The following is a 25022-nucleotide window of genomic DNA, read 5'->3' as shown; positions in this document are numbered from 1 at the left end:
ATACCACTCTCCTTCCATGGCCTCCAACTGCTCTTAAATGCTAGTAAAACCAAATGCATGCTTTTCAACCGCTCGCTGCCCGCACCCGCCCGTCCGACTAGCATCATCTCCCTGGACGGTTCCGACCTAGAATATGTGGACAACTATAAATACCTAGGTGTCTGGCTAGACTGTAAACTCTCCTTCCAGACTCATATCAAACATCTCCAATCTAAAATCAAATCTTGAATCGGCTTTCTATTTCACAACAGAGCCTCCTTCACTCACGACGCCAAACGTACCCTAGTAAAACCGACTATCCTATCCTCGACTTCGGGGATGTCATTTCCAAAATAGCTTCCAATACTCTACTCAGTAAACTGGATACAGTCTATCACAGTGCCATCCGTTTTGTTACCAAATCACCTTATACCACCCACCACTGCGACCTGTATACTCTAGTTGGCTGGCCCTCGCTTCATATTCGGCGCTAGACCCACTGGCTCCAGGTCATCTATAAGTCTATGCTAGGTAAAGCTCCGCCTTATCTCAGTTCACTGGTCACGATAACAACACCCACCCACAACACACGTTCCAGCAAGTATATCTCACTGATCATCCCCAAAGCCAACACCTCATTTGGCCGCCTTTCCATCCAGTTCTCTGCTGCCAGTGACTGGAACAAGTTGCAAAAATCACTGAAGCTGGAGACTTACATTTCCCTCACTAACTTTAAACATCTGCTCTCTGAGCAGCTAACCGATCGCTGCAGCTGTACATAGTCCATCTGTATATAGCCCACCCAATCGACCTACCTCATCCCCATACTGTTTTTATTTGAATTACTTTTCTGCTCTTTTGCACACCAATATCTCTACCTGTACATGACTATCTGATCATTTATCACTCCAGTGTTAATCTGCAAAATTGTAATTATTTGCTCCTATGGCCTATTTATTGCCTCCCTCCTCATGCCTTTTGCACACACTGTATACTGTATAGACTTTCATTCTTTTATACTGTGTCATTGACTTGTTTATTGTGTTATTGGCATGTTTATTGTTTACTCCATGTGTAACTCTGTGTTGTTGTCTGTCACACTGCTTTGCTTTATCTTGACCAGGTCGCAGTTGTAAATGAGAACTTGTTCTCAACTGGCCTACCTGGTTAAATAAAGGTGATCTGGCCTACCTGGTTAAATAAATGTGTTCTCAACTAGCCTACCTGGTTAAATAAAGGTGATCTCAACTAGCCTACCTGGTTAGTAAAGGTGTTCTTCAAATAAAGGTGTTCTCAACGGGTTGGAGCGATCTTCAACTTCCGGGTTGGAGCGAGCGCTTCCGGTCTGCAGGTTGTATAACTTTTTCATTACATTTCATTACATTTCATTATAGTACAACGGTCTGATTTGTCTAATCTTAGCAATTTCTTCTTAGCTAGCTACATAGTCGTCGTTGTATCAAAGATAATTGCGTAATTATCGTATTTCGTCGTCTCCTATCTGCCCAACACGTTCACCGTCTACCGTAGCACTGTAGTAACTATCACACTCAACTGAACGACTTGATTAGTGTAGTGTTAGCTAGCTACATAGTTGTCTTTGCTGTCTTCGTATCCAAGATAATTGTGTAGTTAGAGTGTGTAGTCTTAGAGTGATTATCTTAATTTACCGAGGTTAGCTAGCCAGCTATTTTGTCGTCCTTAACGTAGGAGACACTCCTAGCTAGCCAATAGCCAGCCAACGCTACTGAATAGAACTTTCGCATTCCGTCGCATTCCGCTTCGCTCCACAGGTAGTATCATATTTTCATTTCATTTCATTACAGTCCCAACGGTGTGATTTGTTTGATCGTAGCTAGCTACATAGCTAGCTACATAGCCGTCTTTGTTTCAAAGATAATTGTGTAGTCTAGAGCGATTTTCTAGGTTAGCTAGCCAGCTATTGTCGTTCTCCTAACGCAACGTAACGTAACCAACACTGCTAGCTAGCCAGCTTGCCCCGAAAAGCAGCATTGTAGAAACTTCACACTCAACGGAACGACTTGATTAGGGTAGTGTCAACAACGCAGCTAGCCTACCTCAGCAGTACTGTATCATTTTAATCATTTTAGTCAATTAGATTCTTGCTACGTAAGCTTAACTTTCTGAACATTCGAGACCTGTAGTCCACTTGTCATTCCAATCTCCTCTGCATTAGCGTAGCCTCTTCTCTAGCCTGTCAACTATGTGTCTGTCTATCCCTGTTCTCTCCTATCTGCACAGACCATACAAACGCTCCACACCGCATGGCCGCGGCCACCCTAATCTGGTGGTCCCAGCGCGCACGACCCACGTGGAGTTCCAGGTCTCCGGTAGCCTCTGGAACTGCCGATCTGCGGCCAACAAGGCAGAGTTCATCTCAGCCTATGCCTCCCTCCAGTCCCTCAACTTCTTGGCTCTGACGGAAACATGGATCACCACAGACAACACCGCTACTCCTACTGCTCTCTCTTCGTCCGCCCACGTGCTCTCGCACACCCCGAGAGCTTCTGGTCAGCGGGTGGTGGCACCGGGATCCTCATCTCTCCCAAGTGGTCATTCTCTTTTCTCCCCTTACCCATCTGTCTATTGCCTCCTTTGAATTCCATGCTGTCACAGTTACCAGCCCTTTCAAGCTTAACATCCTTATCATTTATCGCCCTCCAGGTTCCCTCGGAGAGTTCATCAATGAGCTTGATGCCTTGATAAGCTCCTTTCCTGAGGACGGCTCACCTCTCACAGTTCTGGGCGACTTTAACCTCCCCACGTCTACCTTTGACTCATTCCTCTCTGCCTCCTTCTTTCCACTCCTCTCCTCTTTTGACCTCACCCTCTCACCTTCCCCCTACTCACAAGGCAGGCAATACGCCGACCTCATCTTTACTAGATGCTGTTCCTCCACTAACCTCATTGCAACTCCCCTCCAAGTCTCCGACCACTACCTTGTATCCTTTTCCCTCTCGCTCTCATCCAACACTTCCCACACTGCCCCTACTCAGATGGTATCGCGCCGTCCCAACCTTCGCTCTCTCTCCCCCGCTACTCTCTCCTCTTCCATCCTATCATCTCTTCCCTCTGCTCAAACCTTCTCCAACCTATCTCCTGATTCTGCCTCCTCAACCCTCCTCTCCTCCCTTTCTGCATCCTTTGACTCTCTATGTCCCCTATCCTCCAGGCCGGCTCGGTCCTCCCCTCCCCGCTCCGTGGCTCGACGACTCATTGCGAGCTCACAGAACAGGGCTCCGGGCAGCCGAGCGGAAATGGAGGAAAACTCGCCTCCCTGCGGACCTGGCATCCTTTCACTCCCTCCTCTCTACATTTTCCTCCTCTGTCTCTGCTGCTAAAGCCACTTTCTACCACTCTAAATTCCAAGCATCTGCCTCTAACCCTAGGAAGCTCTTTGCCACCTTCTCCTCCCTCTTGAATCCTCCTCCCCCCCTCCTCCCTCTCTGCAGATGACTTCGTCAACCATTTTGAAAAGAAGGTCGACGACATCCGATCCTCGTTTGCTAAGTCAAACGACACCGCTGGTTCTGCTCACACTGCCCTACCCTGTGCTCTGACCTCTTTCTCCCTCTCTCTCCAGATGACATCTTGCGTCTTGTGACGGCCGGCCGCCCAACAACCTGCCCGCTTGACCCTATCCCCTCCTCTCTTCTCCAGACCATCTCCGGTGACCTTCTCCCTTACCTCACCTCGCTCATCAACTCATCCCTGACCGCTGGCTACGTCCCTCCCGTCTTCAAGAGAGCGAGAGTTGCACCCCTTCTGAAAAAACCTACACTCGATCCCTCCGATGTCAACAACTACAGACCAGTATCCCTTCTTTCTTTTCTCTCCAAAACTCTTGAACGTGCCGTCCTTGGCCAGCTCTCCCGCTATCTCTCAGAATGACCTTCTTGATCCAAATCAGTCAGGTTTCAAGACTAGTCATTCAACTGAGACTGCTCTCCTCTGTATCACGGAGGCGCTCCGCACTGCTAAAGCTAACTCTCTCTCCTCTGCTCTCATCCTTCTAGACCTATCGGCTGCCTTCGATACTGTGAACCATCAGATCCTCCTCTCCACCCTCTCCGAGTTGGGCATCTCCGGCGCGGCCCACGCTTGGATTGCGTCCTACCTGACAGGTCGCTCCTACCAGGTGGCGTGGCGAGAATCCGTCTCCTCACCACGTGCTCTCACCACTGGTGTCCCCCAGGGCTCTGTTCTAGGCCCTCTCCTATTCTCGCTATACACCAAGTCACTTGGCTCTGTCATAACCTCACATGGTCTCTCCTATCATTGCTATGCAGACGACACACAATTAATCTTCTCCTTTCCCCCTTCTGACGACCAGGTGGCGAATCGCATCTCTGCATGTCTGGCAGACATATCAGTGTGGATGACGGATCATCACCTCAAGCTGAACCTCGGCAAGACGGAGCTGCTCTTCCTCCCGGGGAAGGACTGCCCGCTCCATGATCTCGCCATCACGGTTGACAACTCCATTGTGTCCTCGTCCCAGAGCGCTAAGAACCTTGGCGTGATCCTGGACAACACCCTGTCGTTCTCAAATAACATCAAGGCGGTGGCCCGTTCCTGTAGGTTCATGCTCTACAACATCCGCAGAGTACGACCCTGCCTCACACAGGAAGCGGCGCAGGTCCTAATCCAGGCACTTGTCATCTCCCGTCTGGATTACTGCAACTCGCTGTTGGCTGGGCTCCCTGCCTGTGCCATTAAACCCCTACAACTCATCCAGAACGCCGCAGCCCGTCTGGTGTTCAACCTTCCCAAGTTCTCTCACGTCACCCCGCTCCTCCGCTCTCTCCACTGGCTTCCAGTTGAAGCTCGCATCCGCTACAAGACCATGGTGCTTGCCTACGGAGCTGTGAGGGGAACGGCACCTCAGTACCTCCAGGCTCTGATCAGGCCCTACACCCAAACAAGGGCACTGCGTTCATCCACCTCTGGCCTGCTCGCCTCCCTACCACTGAGGAAGTACAGTTCCCGCTCAGCCCAGTCAAAACTGTTCGCTGCTCTGGCCCCCCCAATGGTGGAACAAACTCCCTCACGACGCCAGGACAGCGGAGTCAATCACCACCTTCCGGAGACACCTGAAACCCCACCTCTTTAAGGAATACCTAGGATAGGATAAAGTAATCCTTCTCACCCCCCCCCCCCCCCTCACCCCCCCTTAAAAGACCTAGATGCACTATTGTAAAGTGGCTGTTCCACTGGATGTCATAAGGTGAAAGCACCAATTTGTAAGTCGCTCTGGATAAGAGCGTCTGCTAAATGACTTAAATGTAAATGTAAATGTAAATAAAGGTGTTCTCAACTGGCCTACCTGGTTAAATAAAGGAGAAAAAAAGACATTGTAGCTACTCCACAATACTAACCTAATTGACAGAGTGAAAAGAAGGAAGCCTGTACAGAATAAAACATATTCTAATCCTGTTTGCATCAAGGCACTAAAATAAAACAGAAACAAAACATGGCAAAGAAATGGACTTTGTCCTGAATACAAAGTGTTATGTTTGGGGCAAATCCAACACAACACTGAGTAACACTCTTCATATTTTCGAGAGTGGTGGTGGCTTTTATGGGTATGCTTGTCATCGGCAAGAACTAGGTATTGCTACGCTTTATCTTGGCCAGGTCGCAGTTGCAAATGAGAACTTGTTCTCAACTAGCCTACCTGGTTAAATAAAGGTGAAATAAATTAAAACTTAAAAACAATAATAAATAAAAAGGTAGTTTTTTAGGATGCAAATAAATGACATTTGAGCTAAGCACAGGCAAAAGGAAAACCTGGTCCAGTCTGCTTTTCACCAGACACTGGGAGATGAATTCACCTTTCAGCAGGACAATAACCTAAAACACAAGGCCACATCTACACTGGAGTTCCTTACCAAGAAGTGAATGTTCCTGAGTGGCCGAGTTACAGTTTTAACTCTCTGGGATGTGTTGGCCAAAAGCCAGAGAAAATGCAGAGCGCCAAATTCAATTCAATTACTATAAAAATCTAACTTTCATGAAATCACACATGTAAGATACCAAATTATACTACACGTGTTGTGAATCCAGCCAACATGTCAGATTTCAAAAAGGCTTTTCGGCGAAAGCAAACGATGCTATTATCTGAGGATAGCACCTCCATAAACAAAAGAGAGAAAGCATATTTCAACCCAGCAGGCACGACACAAAACACAGAAATAAAAATATAATTCATGTCTTACCTTTGACGAGCTTCTTCTGTTGTTGTCCCATAAACATCACAAATGGTCCTTTTTTTCCAAAATGTCCATTTAATTGTCACGTTTGATCCAGAAAAACACCGGTTCCAACTTGGCAACGTGACTAAAAATATCTCAAAAGTTACCTGTAAACTTTGCCAAAACATTTCAAACTACTTTTGTAAATCATTGATAAAATTGAAGACGGGATGATCTGTGTACAATATAGGAAGGAAACGCTACCTTTCTGGTCACGCACCTCTAACAAACAGTACACCTAGTTTTGAACAGGGCTACTTCTTCATTACACAAAGGAAAAACCTCAACCAATTTCTAAAGACTGGTGACATCCAGTGGAAGCGGTAGGAACTGCAAGAAGGTCCCTTAGAAATCAGGATTCCCAATGAAACCACATTGAAAAGAGAGTGACCTCAAAAACAAAATCTGAATGGTTTGTCCTCAGGGTTTCGCCTGCTACATAAGTTATATTATACTCACAGACATGATTCAAACATTTGTAGAAACTTCAGAGTGTTTTCTATCAAAATCTACTAATAATATGCATATATTATTTTCTGGGGATGAGTAGCAGGCAGTTGAATTTGGGCATGCATTTCATCCGGACGTGAAAATACTGGCCCCCTATTACTATCTATGGAAAAACATGAAAATGTTGAACAGAGCTTGAAGAGTTATTTAAAAAAGAATGGGACAATTTTTCTCAATGCAGGTGTGGAAAGCTCTTAGAGACTGACCCAGAAATACTCACAGGTGTAATCCCTGCCAAAGCTGATTCTAACATGTATGGGGTCTGGGGTGTGAATACGAATGTAAATTAGATATTTTTGTGTTCATTTTCAATACATTTGCATACATTTCTAAAAACATGTTTTCACTTTGCCATATTGGGGTATTGTGTTTAGATGGGTGAAAAAAATGTTTTTAATACATTTTGAATTCAGGCTGTAACAACAAAATGTGGAAAAAGTCAAGGGGTATGAATACTCTGAAGGCACTGTAAATCCCCAAGTCAAGCGGTATGAATACTTTGTGAAGGCACTGTGAATCCCCAAGTCAAGGGGAATGAATACTTTGTGAAGGCAATGTGAATCCCCAAGTCAAGGGGTATGAATACTCTGTGAAGGCACTGTAAATCCCCAAGTCAAGCGGTATGAATACTTTGTGAAGGCACTGTGAATCCCCAAGTCAAGGGGTATGAATACTTTGTGAAGGCACTGTGAATCCCCAAGTCAAGGGGAATGAAGACTTTGTGAAGGCACTGTGAATCCCCAAGTCAAGGGGTATGAATACTTTGTGAAGGCAATGTGAATCCCCAAGTCAAGGGGTATGAATACTTTGTGAAGGCACTGTGAATCCCCAAGTCAAGCGGTATGAATACTTTGTGAAGGCACTGTGAATCCCCAAGTCAAGGGGTATGAATACTTTGTGAAGGCAATGTGAATCCCCAAGTCAAGGGGTATGAATACTTTGTGAAGGCACTGTGAATCTCCAAGTCAAGCGGTATGAAGACTTTGTGAAGGCACAGTGAATCTCCAAGTCAAGCGGTATGAATACTCTGTGAAGGCACTGTGAATCCCCAAGTCAAGCGGTATGAATACTCTGTGAAGGCACTGTGAATCCCCAAGTCAAGCGGTATGAATACTTTGTGAAGGCACAGTGAATCTCCAAGTCAAGCGGTATGAATACTCTGTGAAGGCACAGTGAATCTCCAAGTCAAGGGGTATGAATACTTTGTGAATCCACATGCTGCGTGGATCAGGTGTTTCTATTTTTCCTGGCAAGTAAATTACAGGCTAATTATTGTGTTTGTAGACAGTCTTGTTTAATTTATTATTTAAAATGTTCATGCATTAGTGAGACTAAATTAAATTCGACTTGAAAACAGCTGTGTTTTGTTATTTATTAATTCAAATGTTCATACAAATAGCCTATAGGACAGGTCGTTCACAAATTATCTTATACAAATATTATATTTTAAAGTTGTGTTGTATTACTGTGTAGGAGACTTGGTCTTTACTGTGTAGGAGACTTGGTCTTTACTGTGTAGGAGACTTGGTCTTTACTGTGTAGGAGACTTGGTCTTTACTGTGTAGGAGACTTGGTCTTTACTGTGTAGGAGACTTGGTCTTTACTGTGTAGGAGACTTGGTCTTTACTGTGTAGGAGACTTGGTCTTTACTGTGTAGGAGACTAATCTTTACTGTTTAGGAGACTTGTCTTTACTTTAAGACTTTATTATTTAAAATGTTCACTGTTAGGAGACTTGGTCTTTACTGTGTGAAAACTTGTGTTTTGTTATTTATTAGACTTCAAATGTGTAGGAATTGCCTTTACTAGGAGACTTGGTCTTTACTGTGTAGGAGACTTGGTCTTTACTGTGTAGGAGACTTGGTCTTTACTGTGTAGGAGACTTGTGTTGTATTACTGTGTAGGAGACTTGGTCTTTGAGCCTGAATGTTTTTGTTTGTTTTTTCAATTACAATGTTTTGAATCAGGGATGAAGACACAACGGGCAATGTTTTAAATCAGGGATGAAGACACAACGGGCAATGTTTTAAATCAGGGATGAAGACACAACGGGCAATGTTTTAAATCAGGGATGAAGACACAACGGGCAATGTTTTAAATCAGGGATGAAGACACAACGGGCAATGTTTTAAATCAGGGATGAAGACACAACGGGCAATGTTTTAAATCAGGGATGAAGACACAACGGGCAATGTTTTAAATCAGGGATGAAGACACAACGGGCAATGTTTTAAATCAGGGATGAAGACAACAAAATCAGGGATGAAGACAATGTTTTAAATCAGGGATGAAGACACAACGGGCAATGTTTTAAATCAGGGATGAAGACACAACGGGCAATGTTTTAAATCAGGGATGAAGACACAACGGGCAATGTTTTAAATCAGGGATGAAGACACAACGGGCAATGTTTTAAATCAGGGATGAAGACACAACGGGCAATGTTTTAAATCAGGGATGAAGACACAACGGGCAATGTTTTAAATCAGGGATGAAGACACAACGGGCAATGTTTTAAATCAGGGATGAAGACACAACGGGCAATGTTTTAAATCAGGGATGAAGACACAACGGGCAATGTTTTGCTTTTCAGCTTTTTCATGTATAAGAACATCATTCTATTGTAACAACTTTACAGGCAAATTTCTATGCTGTTAAGATGAATTACCATCATCAAGATGTGATTTATTCTGAGCACCATGGGTGCAATTTACTGGTCCCCACAAGTATAGTTAAACACGTCCACACACACACCGTACACACACACCTCGTGCTCCAGACTGCTGTATTCTCCCTCAGTGTTTTCTCTGATGATGATGATGTCGATGTTCCTGTGACGAGTCCGAACGCCTGGCAGAGACTGGCAGTGCATCACGTTGGCATACAGGTCCAGACTGGTACTGTAGGAGTGGAGGGCAGATAGACATGAGAGAAAGACAGAGTGAGAGGACACAGGGACAGAGGGGGAGAGAGACAGATTGAGAGAACACAGGGACAGAGGGAGAGAGAGACAGAGTGAGAGGACACAGGGACAGAGGGGGAGAGAGACAGAGAGAGAACACAGGGACAGAGGGAGAGAGAGAGTGAGAGAACACAGGGACAGAGGGAGAGAGAGAGACAGAGTGAGAGAACACAGGGACAGAGGGAGGGAGAGACAGAGTGAGAGAACACAGGGACAGAGGGAGAGAGAGACAGAGTGAGAGGACACAGGGACAGAGGGGGAGAGAGACAGAGTGAGAGGACACAGGGACAGAGGGTGAGAGAACACAGGGACAGAGGGAGAGAGAGACAGAGTGAGAGAACACAGGGACAGAGGGAGAGACAGAGTGAGAGAACACAGGGACAGAGAGAGAGAGACAGAGTGAGAGAACACAGGGACAGAGGGAGAGAGAGACAGAGTGAGAGAACACAGGGACAGAGTGAGGGAGAGACAGAGTGAGAGAACACAGGGACAGAGGGAGAGAGAGACAGAGTGAGAGAGAACAGGGACAGAGGCAGAGAGAGAGTGAGAGAACACAGGGACAGAGGGAGGGAGAGACAGAGAGAACACAGGGACAGAGGGAGAGAGAGAGTGAGAGAACACAGGGACAGAGGGAGGGAGAGAGTGAGAGACCACAGGGACAGATGGAGAGAGAGAGTGAGAGAACACAGGGACAGAGGGAGGCAGAGAGTGAGAGAACACAGGGACAGATGGAGAGAGAGACAGAGAGAGAGAACACAGGGACAGAGGGAGAGAGAGACAGAGTGAGAGAACACAGGGACAGAGGGAGAGAGAGACAGAGTGAGAGAACACATGGACAGAGGGGGGAGAGAGGGACAGAGAGAGAGAGACACAGGGACAGAGGGAGAGAGAGACAGAGAGAGAAACACAGGGACAGAGGGAGGGAGAGACAGAGAGAGAGAACACAGGGACAGAGGGAGAGAGAGACAGAGAGACAGAGAGAGAGAACACAGGGACAGAGGGGGAGAGAGAGACAGAGAGAGAGAACACAGGGACAGAGGGAGAGAGAGACAGAGTGAGAGAACACATGGACAGAGGGGGAGAGAGACAGAGAGAGAGAACACAGGGACAGAGGGAGAGAGAGAGACAGAGAGAGAACACAGGGACAGAGGGGGAGAGAGACAGAGAGAGAGAACACAGGGACAGAGGGAGAGAGAGACAGAGAGACAGAGAGAGAGAACACAGGGACAGAGGGAGGGAGAGACAGAGAGAGAGAACACAGGGACAGAGGGAGAGAGAGACAGAGAGACAGAGAGAGAGAACACAGGGACAGAGGGAGGGAGAGACAGAGGGATGGCAGGGGGAAGGCTAGTACATGCTGTACAGTAGAGACAATATGGTGCAATATGCAGAAATCGCTTCGACCATTTCCTGGTTGCAAAAATGTGAATAGTTCTAATGTCAGTTTGAAAAAACAAGCACTACAAAACATTAAGAGCACCTGCTCTTTCCATGACTCAATATTAGGGGGTGTTCCTAATGTTTGGTAGACTCAGTGTATAGTGTAGAAGTGAATGCTTGGACCTTCTAAACCTGTAAAATAATAACCACAAATATCGTATTTTCCACTGTTTGAATCTGGAGGACAAAAACCCAAAGTAAAAGACGCAAATACAAACCTGATGCAGGAAATATTGATCATCTACCACTTCTTAGACTTGGAAATACACAGGAAACATAGCCGCTTTAAAGCAGAAAGCCGCAGGTTGTGGGCCGCCCCATTTCCTGTGTGGTATTTTCACTTTGAACGAAAACAAGGGGGTTTAACCCTGGGCCACCATGGGCCAGGCCTTCTGGGCCACCATGGGCCACCATGGGCCAGGCCTTCTGGGCTGGGTGTGTCTTTGCATTAAACCCACCTACTTGAATGACCCTGCTGCTCCAGAGCAAGTGAGAAGAAGGACATAAGACAAATGAATGTGTATCTGTGTGTGTTAACTGTAAGAGTACCCATGGTGCTGGAGACCAGAGGTGTTTGCTAATAGAGAGGAATGTGTAGTATCTGTGTGTGTTAACTGTAAGGGTACCCATGGTGCTGGAGACCAGAGGTGTTTGCTAATAGAGAGGAATGTGTAGTATCTGTGTGTGTTAACTGTAAGGGTACCCATGGTGCTGGAGACCAGAGGTGTTTGCTAATAGAGAGGAATGTGTAGTATCTGTGTGTGTTAACTGTAAGGGGACCCATGGTGCTGGAGACCAGAGGTGTTTGCTAATAGAGAGGAATGTGTAGTATCTGTGTGTGTTAACTGTAAGGGTACCCATGGTGCTGGAGACCAGAGATGTTTGCTAATAGAGAGGAATGTGTATCTGTGTGTGTTAACTGTAAGGGGACCCATGGTGCTGGAGACCAGAGGTGTTTGCTAATAGATCGGAATGTGTATCTGTGTGTGTTAACTGTAAGGGTACCCATGGTGCTGGAGACCAGAGGTGTTTTCTGATAGAGAGGTAGGTTGAGGTTGCCAGAATCAGAGTAGGCTAGGCCTAGCTAGTTTAGTGGTGAGGTTTTAATGGGTCTAGGCCTAGCTAGTTTAGTGGTGAGGTTTTAATGGGTCTAGGCCTAGCTAGTTTAGTGGTGAGGTTTTAATGGGTCTAGGCCTAGCTAGTTTAGTCGTGAGGTTTTAATGGGTCTAGGGTTGGTGTGTGTGTATGGTTCCCAATTGGAGGCAGCTGATAATCGTTACCTCTATTGAGGATCATACATAGTGTGTCCTTTTTCCCACCTGCTATGAGTGGGTTAGGGTTAGGGTTAGTGACTAGGGGGGATATTGTTTTGTATGAGTGGGTTAGGGTTAGGGTTAGTGACTAGGGGGGATATTGTTTTGTATGAGTGGGTTAGGTTATGTTAGGGTTAGTGACTAGGGGGGATATTGTTTTGTATGAGTGGGTTAGGGTTAGGGTTATGGTGACTAGGGGGATATTGTTTTGTATGAGTGGGTTAGGGTTAGGTTAGTGACTAGGGGGATATTGTTTTGTATGAGTGGGTTAGGGTTAGGGTTAGTGACTAGGGGGATATTGTTTTGTATGAGTGGGTTAGGGTTAGGGTTAGTGACTAGGGGGATATTGTTTTGTATGAGTGGGTTAGGGTTAGTGACTAGGGGGATATTGTTTTGTATGAGTGGGTTAGGGTTAGTTTTGTGACTTAGGGTTATTGTTTTGTATGAGTGGGTTAGGGTTAGTGACTAGGGGATATTGTTTTGTATGAGTGGGTTAGGGTTAGTGACTAGGGGGGATATTGTTTTGTATGAGTGGGTTAGGGTTAGTGACTAGGGGGGGATATTGTTTTGTATGAGTGGGTTAGGGTTAGTGACTAGGGGGGATATTGTTTTGTATGAGTGGGTTAGGGTTAGGGTTAGTGACTAGGGGGATATTGTTTTGTATGAGTGGGTTAGGGTTAGGGTTAGTGACTAGGGGGATATTGTTTTGTATGAGTGGGTTAGGGTTAGGGTTAGTGACTAGGGGGATATTGTTTTGTATGAGTGGGTTAGGGTTAGTGACTAGGGGGATATTGTTTTGTATGAGTGGGTTAGGGTTAGTGACTAGGGGGATATTGTTTTGTATGAGTGGGTTAGGGTTAGGGTTAGTGACTAGGGGGATATTGTTTTGTATGAGTGGGTTAGGGTTAGGGTTAGTGACTAGGGGGATATTGTTTTGTATGAGTGGGTTAGGGTTAGTGACTAGGGGGGGGGATATTGTTTTGTATGAGTGGGTTAGGGTTAGGGTTAGTGACTAGGGGGATATTGTTTTGTATGAGTGGGTTAGGGTTAGTGACTAGGGGATATCGTTTTAGTGATGAGTGGGGGTTAGGGTTAGGGTTAGTGACTAGGGGGACTAGGGGATATTGTTTTGGGGGATATGAGTGGGTTAGGGTTAGGGTTAGTGACTAGGGGGGATATTGTTTTGTATGGGTTAGGGTTAGTGACTAGGGGGATTAGAGTGGGTTAGGTTAGTGACTAGGGGGATATTGTTTTGTATGAGTGGGTTAGGGTTAGTGACTAGGGGGATATTGTTTTGTATGAGTGGGTTAGGGTTAGTGACTAGGGGGATATTGTTTTGTATGAGTGGGTTAGGGTTAGTGACTAGGGGGATATTGTTTTGTATGAGTGGGTTAGTTAGGGTTTTGGGTTAGTGACTAGGGGGATATTGTTTTGTATGAGTGGGTTAGGGTTAGGGTTAGTGACTAGGGGGATATTGTTTTGTATGAGTGGGTTAGGGTTAGGGTTAGTGACTAGGGGGATATTGTTTTGTATGAGTGGGTTAGGGTTAGGGTTAGTGACTAGGGGGATATTGTTTTGTATGAGTGGGTTAGGGTTAGGGTTAGTGACTAGGGGGATATTGTTTTGTATGAGTGGGTTAGGGTTAGGGTTAGTGACTAGGGGGTTTTGAATGAGTGGGTTAGGGTTAGTGACTAGGGGATATTGTTTTGTATGAGTGGGTTAGGGTTAGTGACTAGGGGGATATTGTTTTGTATGAGTGGGTTAGGGTTAGTGACTAGGGGGATATTGTTTTGTATGAGTGGGTTAGGGTTAGTGACTAGGGGGATATTGTTTTGTATGAGTGGGTTAGGGTTAGTGACTAGGGGGATATTGTTTTGTATGAGTGGGTTAGGGTTAGTTAGTGACTAGGGGATATTGTTTTGTATGAGTGGGTTAGGGTTAGGGTTAGTGACTAGGGGGATATTGTTTTGTATGAGTGGGTTAGGGTTAGTGACTAGGGGGATATTGTTTTGTATGAGTGGGTTAGGGTTAGGGTTAGTGACTAGGGGGATATTGTTTTGTATGAGTGGGTTAGGGTTAGGGTTAGTGACTAGGGGGATATTGTTTTGTATGAGTGGGTTAGGGTTAGGGTTAGTGACTAGGGGGATATTGTTTTGTATGAGTGGGTTAGGGTTAGGGTTAGTGACTAGGGGGGGGATATTGTTTTGTATGAGTGGGTTAGGGTTAGGGTTAGTGACTAGGGGGATATTGTTTTGTATGAGTGGGTTAGGGTTAGGGTTAGTGACTAGGGGGATATTGTTTTGTATGAGTGGGTTAGGGTTAGGGTTAGTGACTAGGGGGGATATTGTTTTGTATGAGTGGGTTAGGGTTAGGGTTAGTGACTAGGGGGGGATATTGTTTTGTATGAGTGGGTTAGGGTTAGGGTTAGTGACTAGGGGGGATATTGTTTTGTATGAGTGGGTTAGGGTTAGGGTTAGTGACTATGAGCGCTAATTTATTTCACAATCGTTATATCTTTGTTGTTTTGGAAGTGTCACTAACGTTAAAATGTGGAACTTTACTCACGCTGCGCCTTGGTCCAATTATTCATACGACAGTCAGGACCAAGCAGCGTTCCCAGGAGGTGAAGGAGAGTTGGTCATGGGAAGAGATACTAGGTGGATGTGAGACCCTTCCTTGGCGGACAGACACCTAGATATTTGTAGTTGTCCACATATTCTAGGTCAGAACCGTCCAGAGTGGTGATGCTGGATGGTTTGGTGCGGGCAGAGATCATGCTCTTAGTTTTACTAGCGTTTAAAGCAGTTGGAGGCCACGGAAGAAGAGTTGTATGGCATTGAAGCTCGTCAACACAGTGTCCAAAGAAGGACCCGAAGTATACAGAATGGTATCGTCTGCGTACAGGTGGATCAGAGAATCACCAGCAGCAAGAGCGACATCGTTGATATATACAGAGAAAAGTCTTGGCCCGAGATTTGAACTCTGTGGCACCCCCATAGAGACTGCCAGAAGTCCGAACAACAGGCCCTCCGATTTGGCACAATGAACTCAACTGAATGAATTACCAGTGTGGTCAGTCGAGAAGATAATGTCTCATCTGCATGACATATTGGTGGACTTTGGGCCATCAAGTCATAGGATGGATACATTAGCATGAAAATAATTATCAAATCATAAAGCATAACAGAAAATGAATAGGGTCATTAGACCTATCCCAGAAGGCCCGACCAAGGCGGCTCAGGGCTCAACCTCCTGGGTTTAGTTGTGAAAAAGAAAAACAAGAAGTGGGGTGTATGGCATAGGGTCGCCCACAATCAACAGATTCCTGCTTTAAATCGACCACATGGAGAGGTAGGGTGAGGGGTTAGGTCAGGGATTAGAGGTAAGAGGATCTCACCGTAGCAGGTTATTTCTGGATATAAAGGAGGGAGGCAGGTTGTGGTTGGTCTCAATGTTGCCTGGAGAAAAAACACACTGATTAGATATTGTACCTCTCTCTCTCTCTGTCTTTCCATCTCTGTCTTTTTATCTCTGTCTTTCCATCTCTGTCTTTTTATCTCTGTCTTTTTATCTCTGTCTTTTTATCTCAGTCTTTTTATCTCTGTCTTTCCATCTCTGTCTTTTTATCTCTGTCTTTCCATCTCAGTCTTTTTATCTCTGTCTTTCCATCTCAGTCTTTTTATCTCAGTCTTTTTATCTCTGTCTTTTTATCTCAGTCTTTTTCTCAGTCTTTCCATCTCTGTCTCTCCATCTCTGTCTCTCCATCTCTGTCTTTTTATCTCTGTCTTTCCATCTCTGTCTCTCCATCTCTGTCTTTCCATCTCTGTCTCTCCATCTCTGTCTCTCCATCTGTCTTTCCATCTGTCTTTCCATCTGTCTTTCCATCTCTGTCTTTCCATCTCTGTCTTTTTATCTCTGTCTCTCCATCTCTGTCTTTCCATCTCTGTCTTTCCATCTCTGTCTTTCCATCTCTGTCTTTTTATCTCTGTCTTTCCATCTCTGTCTTTTTATCTCTGTCTTTCCATCTCAGTCTTTTTATCTCAGTCTTTTTATCTCTGTCTTTCCATCTCTGTCTTTCTGTCTCTGTCTTTCCATCTCTGTCTCTCCATCTCTGTCTTTCCATCTCTGTCTTTCCATCTCTGTCTTTCTGTCTCTGTCTTTCCATCTCTGTCTTTCCATCTCTGTCTTCCATCTCTGTCTCTCCATCTGTCATCTGTCTTTCCATCTCTGTCTTTCCATCTCTGTCTTTCCATCTCTGTCTTTCCATCTGTCTTTCCATCTGTCTTTCCATCTCTGTCTTTCCATCTCTCTGTCTTTCCATCTCCATCTCTGTCTTTCTGTCCCATCTCTGTCTTTCCATCCATCTCTCCATCTCTGTCTCTCCATCTGTCTTTCCATCTGTCTTTCCATCTCTGTCTTTCCATCTCTGTCTTTTTATCTCTGTCTTTCCATCTGTCTTTCCATCTCTGTCTTTCCATCTCTGTCTTTCCATCTCAGTCTCTCCATCTCTGTCTCTCCATCTCTGTCTTTTTATCTCTGTCTTTCCATCTCTGTCTTTCCATCTCTGTCTTTTTATCTCTGTCTTTCCATCTCTGTCTTTCCATCTCTGTCTTTTTATCTCTGTCTTTCCATCTCTGTCTCTCCATCTCAGTCTCTCCATCTCTGTCTCTCCATCTCTGTCTTTTTATCTCTGTCTTTCCATCTCAGTCTTTTTATCTCAGTCTTTTTATCTCTGTCTTTCCATCTCTGTCTTTCCATCTCTGTCTTTCCATCTCTGTCTCTCCATCTCTGTCTTTCCATCTGTCTTTCCATCTCTGTCTTTCCATCTCTGTCTTTTTATCTCTGTCTTTCCATCTCTGTCTTTCCATCTCTGTCTTTCCATCTCTGTCTTTCCATCTGTCTTTCCATCTCTGTCTTTCCATCTCTGTCTTTCCATCTCTTTCCATCTCTGTCTTTCCATCTCAGTCTTTCCATCTCTGTCTCTCCATCTCTGTCTTTCCATCTCTGTCTTTCCATCTCTGTCTTTCCGTCTCTGTCTTTCCATCTCTGTCTCTCCATCTCTGTCTTTCCATCTCTGTCTCTCCATCTCTGTCTCTCCATCTGTCTTTCCATCTGTCTTTCCATCTCTGTCTTTCCATCTCTGTCTTTTTATCTCTGTCTTTCCATCTGTCTTTCCATCTGTCTTTCCATCTCTGTCTTTCCATCTCTGTCTTTCCATCTCTGTCTTTCCATCTCTGTCTTTCCATCTCTGTCTTTCCATCTGTCTTTCCATCTCTGTCTTTCCATCTCTGTCTTTCCATCTCAGTCTCTCCATCTCTGTCTCTCCATCTCTGTCTTTTTATCTCTGTCTTTCCATCTCTGTCTTTTTATCTCTGTCTTTCCATCTCAAGTCTTTTTATCTCTGTCTTTTTATCTCTGTCTTTTTCTTTGTCTTTCCATCTCTGTCTTTTTTATCTCTGTCTTTCCATCTCTGTCTTTTTATCTCAGTCTTTTTATCTCTGTCTTTCCATCTCTGTCTTTCCATCTCTGTCTTTCCATCTCTGTCTTTTTTTTCTCTGTCTTTCCATCTCTGTCTTTTTATCTCTGTCTTTCCATCTCTGTCTTTTTATCTCTGTCTTTCCATCTCTGTCTTTTTATCTCTGTCTCTCCATCTCTGTCTTTCCATCTCTGTCTTTCCATCTCTGTCTTTCCATCTCTGTCTTTCCATCTCTGTCTTTTTATCTCTGTCTTTTTATCTCTGTCTTTCCATCTCTGTCTTTCCATCTCTGTCTTTCCATCTCAGTCTCTCCATCTCTGTCTTTTTATCTCTGTCTGGCTTTCTCTTTCTGTCTCTGTCTTTCTGTCTCTCTCGCCATTTAAATTCAATTAGCTTTATTGGCGTAACGTAACAATGTACATATTGCCAAAGCTCACTGGAGATTTTCTAAATAAAAATTATAATAATAATCAATATTGTCAACGGAACAACAATAACAACAATAATCAAGGGTCAAAATAACCTTTAACATTGAACAATAACAATGGCATATAAGACTGGTTGGTTGGTCTGTCAGACACTGTTCCTCATCTTATGGCAGGCAGCAATGTAGTGCTCTGCCAACCCACAGCTCTCTGCGTCCTCCCCCAACAGGACGGGTAGCCTATCCTCATCAGAGAGGTCTTTGAAACCTTGAATAAGGGTTTTAAATTTGGGGAAATTACATTCTCTAATTGTTTTATATTTTTTGCAGTAGTTGCACAGCCTTTCCTCTACAGGGAGCCATGTTTTCCTGTGTCTACCCTTCTCAATGGCAAGGCTGTGCTCACTGAACCAGTACTTTGCCAAGGTTTGTCTAAGGTTTTGATCAGTAACCATGGTCAAATATTTAGCCAAGATGTGTTGTGTCGATTTAGGATCAGATAGCGCTGCATTTTGCTTTGTGCTTCTGTTTCCCAATAAGCAATGTAGTTTTGTTTTGACTGTGTTGTAATTTGGTTTATCCTGATTGATTGGATGTTCTGGTCCTGAGACTTCAGTGTGTTAGTAGAACAGGTCTGTGAACTCAGCCCCAGGACCAGCTGGATGAGGGGACTGAGGCTTCAGTGTGTTAGTAGAACAGGTTTGTGAACTCAACCCCAGGACCAGCTGGATGAGGGGACTGAGGCTTCAGTGTGTTAGTAGAACAGGTCTGTGAACTCAACCCCAGGACCAGCTGGATGAGGGGACTGAGGCTTCAGTGTGTTAGTAGAACAGGTAAGTGAACTCAACCCCAGGACCAGCTGGATGAGGGGACTGAGGCTTCAGTGTGTTAGTAGAACAGGTCTGTGAACTCAACCCCAGGACCAGCTGGATGAGGGGACTGAGGCTTCAGTGTGTTAGTAGAACAGGTCTGTGAACTCAGCCCCAGGACCAGCTGGATGAGGGGACTGAGGCTTCAGTGTGTTAGTAGAACAGGTCTGTGAACTCAGCCCCAGGACCAGCTGGATGAGGGGACTGAGGCTTCAGTGTGTTAGTAGAACAGGTTGGTGAACACAGCCCCAGGACCAGCTGGATGAGGGGACTGAGGCTTCAGTGTGTTAGTAGAACAGGTCTGTGAACTCAGCCCCAGGACCAGCTGGATGAGGGGACTGAGGCTTCAGTGTGTAAGTAGAACAGGTCTGTGAACTCAGCCCCAGGACCAGCTGGATGAGGGGACTGAGGCTTCAGTGTGTTAGTAGAACAGGTTAGTGAACTCAGCCCCAGGACCAGCTGGATGAGGGGACTGAGGCTTCAGTGTGTTAGTAGAACAGGTTTGTGAACTCAGGACCAGCTGGATGAGGCGACTGAGGCTTCAGTGTGTTAGTAGAACAGGTTTGTGAACTCAGGACCAGCTGGATGAGGGGACTGAGGCTTCAGTGTGTTAGTAGAACAGGTAAGTGAACTCAGCCCCAGGACCAGCTGGATGAGGGGACTGAGGCTTCAGTGTGTTAGTAGAACAGGCTAGTGAACTCAGCCCCAGGACCAGCTGGATGAGGGGACTGAGGCTGCAGTGTGTTAGTAGAACAGGTTTGTGAACTCAGGACCAGGACCAGCTGGATGAGGGGACTGATGCTTCAGTGTGTTAGTAGAACAGGTTAGTGAATTCAGCCCCAGGACCAGCTGGATGAGGGGACTGAGGCTTCAGTGTGTTAGTAGAACAGGTTTGTGAACTCAGGACCAGCTGGATGAGGGGACTGAGACTTCAGTATGTTAGTAGAACAGGTTTGTGAACTCAGGACCAGCTGGATGAGGGGACTGAGGCTTCAGTGTGTTAGTAGAACAGGTAAGTGAACTCAGCCCCAGGACAAGCTGGATGAGGGGACTGAGGCTTCAGTGTGTTAGTAGAACAGGTAAGTGAACTCAACCCCAGGACCAGCTGGATGAGGGGACTGAGGCTTCAGTGTGTTAGTAGAACAGGTAAGTGAACTCAACCCCAGGACCAGCTGGGTGAGGGGACTGAGGCTTCAGTGTGTTAGTAGAACAGGCTAGTGAACTCATCCCCAGGACCAGCTGGATGAGGGGACTGAGGCTGCAGTGTGTTAGTAGAACAGGTTCGTGAACTCAGGACCAGGACCAGCTGGATGAGGCGACTGATGCTTCATTGTGTTAGTAGAACAGGTTAGTGAATTCAGCCCCAGGACCAGCTGGATGAGGGGACTGATGCTTCAGTGTGTTAGTAGAACAGGTTAGTGAATTCAGCCCCAGGACCAGCTGGATGAGGGGACTGAGGCTTCAGTGTGTTAGTAGAACAGGTTTGTGAACTCAGCCCCAGGACCAGCTGGATGAGGGGACTGAGGCTTCAGTGTGTTAGTAGAACAGGTTAGTGAACTCAGCCCCAGGACCAGCTGGATGAGGGGACTGAGGCTTCAGTGTGTTAGTAGAACAGGTTTGTGAACTCAGGACCAGCTGGATGAGGGGACTGAGGCTTCAGTGTGTTAGTAGAACAGGTTAGTGAACTCAGCCCCAGGACCAGCTGGATGAGGGGACTGAGGCTTCAGTGTGTTAGTAGAACAGGTTAGTGAACTCAGCCCCAGGACCAGCTGGATGAGGGGACTGAGGCTTCAGTGTGTTAGTAGAACAGGTTAGTGAACTCAACCCCAGGACCAGCTGGATGAGGGGACTGAGGCTTCAGTGTGTTAGTAGAACAGGTTAGTGAACTCAACCCCAGGACCAGCTGGATGAGGGGACTGAGGCTTCAGTGTGTTAGTAGAACAGGTTAGTGAACTCAGCCCCAGGACCAGCTGGATGAGGGGACTGAGGCTTCAGTGTGTTAGTAGAACAGGTTAGTGAACTCAGCCCCAGGACCAGCTGGATGAGGGGACTGAGGCTTCAGTGTGTTAGTAGAACAGGTTAGTGAACTCAACCCCAGGACCAGCTGGATGAGGGGACTGAGGCTTCAGTGTGTTAGTAGAACAGGTTAGTGAACTCAGCCCCAGGACCAGCTGGATGAGGGGACTGAGGCTTCAGTGTGTTAGTAGAACAGGTTAGTGAACTCAGCCCCAGGACCAGCTGGATGAGGGGACTGAGGCTTCAGTGTGTTAGTAGAACAGGTTAGTGAACTCAGCCCCAGGACCAGCTGGATGAGGGGACTGAGGCTTCAGTGTGTTAGTAGAACAGGTTAGTGAACTCAACCCAAGACCAGCTGGATGAGGGGACTGAGGCTTCAGTGTTAGTAGAACAGGTTTGTGAACTCAGCCCCAGGACCAGCTGGATGAGGGGACTGAGGCTTCAGTGTGTTAGTAGAACAGGTTAGTGAACTCAACCCTTCAGTATGTTACCAGCTGGATGAGGGGACTGAGGCTTCAGTGTGTTAGTAGAACAGGTTTGTGAACTCAGCCCCAGGACCAGCTGGATGAGGGGACTGAGGCTTCAGTGTGTTAGTAGAACAGGTTAGTGAACTCAACCCCAGGACCAGCTGGATGAGGGGACTGAGGCTTCAGTGTGTTAGTAGAACAGGTTTGTGAACTCAGCCCCAGGACCAGCTGGATGAGGGGACTGAGGCTTCAGTGTGTTAGTAGAACAGGTTAGTGAGGAACCAGCTGGATGAGGGGACTGAGGCTTCAGTGTGTTAGTAGAACAGGTTAGTGAACTCAGGACCAGCTGGATGAGGGGACTGAGACTTCAGTATGTTAGTAGAACAGGTTTGTGAATTCAGCCCCAGGACCAGCTGGATGAGGGGACTGAGGCTTCAGTGTGTTAGTAGAACAGGTTTGTGAACTCAGCCCCAGGACCAGCTGGATGAGGGGACTGAGGCTTCAGTGTGTTAGTAGAACAGGTTAGTGAACTCAGCCCCAGGACCAGCTGGATGAGGGGACTGAGGCTTCAGTGTGTTAGTAGAACAGGTTAGTGAACTCAGCCCCAGGACCAGCTGGATGAGGGGACTGAGGCTTCAGTGTGTAGTAGAACAGGTTAGTGAACTCAGCCCCAGGACCAGCTGGATGAGGGACTGAGGCTTCAGTGTGTTAGTAGAACAGGTTAGTGAACTCAGCCCCAGGACCAGCTGGATGAGGGACTGAGGCTTCAGTGTGTTAGTAGAACAGGTTAGTGAACTCAGCCCCAGGACCAGCTGGATGAGGGGACTGAGGCTTCAGTGTGTTAGTAGAACAGGTTAGTGAACTCAGCCAGCCAGGACCAGCTGGATGAGGGGACTGAGGCTTCAGTGTGTTAGTAGAACAGGTTTGTGAACTCAGCCCCAGGACCAGCTGGATGAGGGGACTGAGGCTTCAGTGTGTTAGTAGAACAGGTTAGTGAACTCAGCCCCAGGACCAGCTGGATGAGGGGACTGAGGCTTCAGTGTGTTAGTAGAACAGGTTAGTGAACTCAGCCCCAGGACCAGCTGGATGAGGGGACTGAGGCTTCAGTGTGTTAGTAGAACAGGTTAGTGAACTCAACCCCAGGACCAGCTGGATGAGGGGACTGAGGCTTCAGTGTGTTAGTAGAACAGGTTAGTGAACTCAGCCCCAGGACCAGCTGGATGAGGGACTGAGGCTTCAGTGTGTTAGTAGAACAGGTTAGTGAACTCAGCCCCAGGACCAGCTGGATGAGGGACTGAGGCTTCAGTGTGTTAGTAGAACAGGTTAGTGAACTCAGCCCCAGGACCAGCTGGATGAGGGGACTGAGGCTTCAGTGTGTTAGTAGAACAGGTTAGTGAACTCAACCCCAGGACCAGCTGGATGAGGGACTGAGGCTTCAGTGTGTTAGTAGAACAGGTTAGTGAACTCAGCCCCAGGACCAGCTGGATGAGAGGGACTGAGGCTTCAGTGTGTTAGTAGAACAGGTTAGTGAACTCAGCCCCAGGACCAGCTGGATGAGGGGACTGAGGCTTCAGTGTGTTAGTAGAACAGGTTAGTGAACTCAACCCCAGGACCAGCTGGATGAGGGGACTGAGGCTTCAGTGTGTTAGTAGAACAGGTTAGTGAACTCAACCCCAGGACCAGCTGGATGAGGGGACTGAGGCTTCAGTGTGTTAGTAGAACAGGTTTGTGAACTCAGCCCCAGGACCAGCTGGATGAGGGGACTGAGGCTTCAGTGTGTTAGTAGAACAGGTTAGTGAACTCAGGACCAGCTGGATGAGGGGACTGAGACTTCAGTATGTTAGTAGAACAGGTTTGTGAACTCAGGACCAGCTGGATGAGGGGACTGAGGCTGCAGTGTGTTAGTAGAACAGGTTAGTGAACTCAGCCCTAGGACCAGCCGGATGAGGGGACTGAGGCTGCAGTGTGTTAGTAGAACAGGTTAGTGAACTCAGCCCTAGGACCAGCCGGATGAGGGGACTGAGGCTGCAGTGTGTTAGTAGAACAGGTTCGTGAACTCAGCCCCAGGACCAGCTGGATGAGGGGACTGAGGCTTCAGTGTGTTAGTAGAACAGGTTCGTGAACTCAGGACCAGCTGGATGAGGGGACTGAGGCTTCAGTGCGTTAGTAGAACAGGTTCGTGAACTCAGGACCAGCTGGATGAGGGGACTCTTTTCTTTGCTCAGCTCTTGGCATTGCAGGGCTTGGTAATGATATGAGAGGGGGTCAATGTGTTTAAGATGTTTCCAAAACTTAATTGCTATTTTTTTAGTTTTTCTTATTAGTGGATGTTTGCCTAATTCTGCTCTGCATGCATTGTTTGTAGCTTTCCTCTTACAGAACTCTGCATGCAGGGTGTCAATTGGCTGTTTGTTTTGGGTCAAATTGGGTCAAATGTTTTGCAAGTGTACCTCACACCTCGGTGCCATAAAGTTCAATTGGTTTACTGACACATTCGATTAGTCAAATTGTAATAGGTGTTTCAATTTGAATTCGTTTTTTTAATGGCATAGAATGACCTACGTGCTTTCTCACTCAATTCATTCACTGCCTGATTAAGGTGTCCAGTTGAGCTTATTTTAAACATAAGTAATTGTAGTGTGTGCAGTACTCTATATATTTTGTACCAATTGAGATCTTTGGTCTTATTCCCTGAGATCTGGATCTTCTCTGGAAAATCATAATTATTTTTGTATTTTTGGGGTTTACTGCCAGGGCCCAGGTCTGGCAGTACTGCTCTAGCAGGTCCAGGCTCTGCCTGTAGGCCATGTGCTGTGGGTGACAGCAGACACAGGTCATCTGCCAAGAGTAGGCATTTAACCTCTGAATTGTGGAGACTAACACCAGGGGCTGAGGATTTCTCTGGAATAGTGGCCAATTTGATGATGTAAATATTGAAGAGTGCAGGACTTAGATTGCAACCCTGGCGAAGGCCCCGTCCCTGGTTAAAGAATTCTGTTTTTTAAAGCAGGAATCAGGAGGATATAATTATGGCCAGATTTGCCAAATGGAGGGTGGGGGAGAGCATTGTATGCATCTCTGTGTGTGGAGTAAAGGTGGTCTAGGGATGTTTTTCCTCTGGTTGCACATGTGACATGCTGGTAGAAATGAGGTAAAACAGATTTAAGTTTCCCGGCATTAAAGTCCCCGGCCATGAGGAGCATCACTTCTGGATGAGCATTTTCTTGTTTGCTTACGGCCTTTGTAGCTCAAGGGGGTCACGTCACCAAGTGCAATAACAAAACATGCACCG

The 25022-nt window shown here is 46.3% G+C and overlaps 1 protein-coding gene across 2 annotated transcripts in view; it reads right to left on the bottom strand.

The window, feature by feature from the left end:
• LOC135572613 (isocitrate dehydrogenase [NAD] subunit gamma, mitochondrial-like) overlaps positions 1-25022 on the bottom strand; it is a 50402-nt gene that overhangs the window by 11661 nt on the left and 13719 nt on the right. For both annotated transcript variants that reach the window (XM_065021030.1, XM_065021031.1), the window contains exons 4-5: positions 15876-15936; positions 9531-9663 (exon numbers count right to left, since the gene is read on the bottom strand). In XM_065021030.1, coding sequence (XP_064877102.1) covers positions 9531-9663; positions 15876-15936 — 194 coding nt within the window. The remainder of the gene's footprint in view (positions 1-9530; positions 9664-15875; positions 15937-25022) is intronic.

The sequence above is a fragment of the Oncorhynchus nerka genome, linkage group LG7, assembly GCF_034236695.1.
Source record: "Oncorhynchus nerka isolate Pitt River linkage group LG7, Oner_Uvic_2.0, whole genome shotgun sequence".
Lineage (NCBI taxonomy): Eukaryota > Metazoa > Chordata > Actinopteri > Salmoniformes > Salmonidae > Oncorhynchus > Oncorhynchus nerka.
The sequence above is the reverse complement of the archived record's forward strand: the minus strand, read 5'-3'. Positions and strand labels throughout refer to the sequence as shown.